This window comes from Megascapheus bottae, chromosome 16 (assembly GCF_031878675.1).
Source record: "Megascapheus bottae isolate mThoBot1 chromosome 16, mThoBot2.hap1, whole genome shotgun sequence".
Taxonomy (NCBI): domain Eukaryota; kingdom Metazoa; phylum Chordata; class Mammalia; order Rodentia; family Geomyidae; genus Megascapheus; species Megascapheus bottae.
The window spans coordinates 10,359,127-10,361,469 of record NC_143524.1 but is presented as its reverse complement, the minus strand read 5'-3'; the positions used below and the strand labels follow the sequence as shown (position 1 = coordinate 10,361,469).

The following is a 2,343-nucleotide window of genomic DNA, read 5'->3' as shown; positions in this document are numbered from 1 at the left end:
AAATTCTTTAATAAAAAATGAAAAAAGTAAAAAAAAAAGGACATCAGACTCTTATCTTCAATTAACCTCTAGAAATCGGAAAGTGGGGCTTGGCTTAAGGGTAGGGCAGTATCCTTGAACTGAAGAGCTCAGGGACAGCTCTCAGGCCAAGTTCAATCCCCATGACCCACCTGAAAAAAGTGTGTTTAGGTTAAGTGAAAAGAAATCCTATAAAAACTAACAACAATAACACTGATGCCCAGCGATGTTTACTATGTATTTTTGTACCATGTACTTGACATACAAGAGATACAGTTTTCTTAAACTGGAACAATGTTACACTCAAACAAGACTCCTGATAATTTGCTAGTTTCAGACCATAGAGAATTAGAAGAGCATCGGTTTTATTCTCGTCTAGTTTTCCTGTATTCTTAAAACAGGCTTCAATTACAAGCTTCTTTTAATAATTTTTTCATTGCCTCCTTCACATCCTTGTTTCTCAGACTGTAGATGATAGGATTCAGCATGGGGATCACGATGGTGTAAAATATTGACACGATCATGTCATGGTTCGAGTCAAAGCTGGAATTCGGTCTCATGTAACTGAAGAGGATGGTCCCATGATAAATGGTCACCCCAGTTAGGTGAGAGCCACACGTGGAGAACACCTTTCTCCTCCCTTCAGCTGAACGCATCTTCAGAATGGCCAACAGAATGAAACCATAAGAGACCAGGACAATCAAAATAGTAACCATCTCAATGGATCCCACTAAGTAGAAGAGGAGAAGCTGATTTATTTCAGTGTCAGAACAAGAAATGGCTAGAAGTGGGGGAATATCACAGAAGACATGCCTGATTTCATTGGATCCACAGAAGGACAGGCCAAAAGTTGCCACTGTGTGTATTGTGGCATGGATAAATCCAGCGATATAGGAGGCAACGATGAGAGGGACATAGACCCCGGGTGACATGCTCACTGAATACAGAAGAGGGTTGTAGATGGCGACATAGCGATCATAAGCCATGACAGCCAACAGGAAGCATTCTGTGGTCCCTAAAGTCACAAAGAGAAGCATCTGGGTTGCACATCCAATAAGTGAAATGGATTTATCTTCTGCTAAGAAATTGATCAACATTTTGGGGGTCACCACGGTAGAATAACAGGCATCTAAAAATGACAAGACACTGAGGAAATAGTACATGGGGTTGTGGAGGCGGGCATCGGCAGTGACCAGCACAACCAGACCCAGATTTCCTATCAGCGTGAAGAGATAGATTGCAAGAAAGAGTAAAAATAAGACAACCTGCAGGTCAAAATCATCTGTGAAGCCCATCAGTATAAACATGGTGACCTCGGTTATGTTTCTCCAATGACTCTTATGTGTATCTACGCCTGATGGCAGTCTGTACATGGCACCTTTGAGTTCTTGATCCCAAACAATGCATCCCAGGGGAACAGAGTCTGTCTCTATCCTTGTTGAATGTATCTTTGCTAAAACACCATATCTGTAGCAATGAAATAGTCTGTAATGAAGAATTTGACAAAAGCACATCAATTTTACCTCATGAGGTGAAGAAGATAGAATTTTCATTCACAGTTGTTCGCTAATGTTATTCTTTAGGACAATTAATAATAATTGCAAATTAATATGATTTTATATATTTCAGTGAATATGCTAATTTTTTATATCTCTTCATAACTATTACATAATCAAAATTCACTAGGATTCATACCTTTAAGCATACTTGAATAAAAATATATATTAGTAATAATTACATGCCCAGATAGCAATCCCAGTTTATTTTATCTTCTTTATTATACTGCTCATTATATCTTCAATATTTCAGGCCTCTTAAAATAAGAGAAACAACATTTACCTCACAGATAAACAGAATTGGGAAATATAATTGTGCTTACTCTAAAATATTAACATACAACTTGAAAGCAGGTTGCATCAGATTTAAGTTTTAGCTTGATGAGTGAATGGCCTTTCCAAGCAAAACTCACTTTATAAATACTCTTTTAGCAACTGGCTTATTTTATTTAGAAGAATAAGTTTTATTTTGGAGATAGATATGTTTTATGTATTCCTTATTCTGATACACAGTGAACTTACCCCAAGTATTTTCTTTGACATGAACATTCCTTCCAAATGCACTTTAGATAGGATTTCTGAGATCAGGATGTTCAAAGATGTTTACAGAATTATTCTATTATCAAGGAAGAAAGAATGCTTGAATTCACCATTCAGCTTCACAATCAGATCAAAGATTAGGCTCTTGCAGTATCTCAGCTGATCCTGGACACTATTTTATTTCCCAGAATCCATTCCAGCTCATCGTGACCCCACTTTGATGTCTCTT

The 2,343-nt window shown here is 37.4% G+C and overlaps 1 protein-coding gene across 1 annotated transcript; it reads right to left on the bottom strand.

Annotated features, from left to right (window-relative positions):
• Positions 1 to 422: 422 nt before the first annotated feature.
• LOC150052703 (olfactory receptor 5T3-like) lies at positions 423 to 1,391 on the bottom strand. The gene has a single exon (XM_090348788.1). The coding sequence runs from the start codon at positions 1,389 to 1,391 to the stop codon at positions 423 to 425; it is 969 nt and encodes a 322-aa protein (XP_090204914.1).
• Positions 1,392 to 2,343: the final 952 nt, after the last annotated feature.

Excerpts from the sequence above, each read along its gene's own strand:
- LOC150052703 (XM_090348788.1), bottom strand. The coding sequence starts at position 1,391 with ATGTACAGACTGCCATCAGGCGTAGATACACATAAGAGTCATTGGAGA.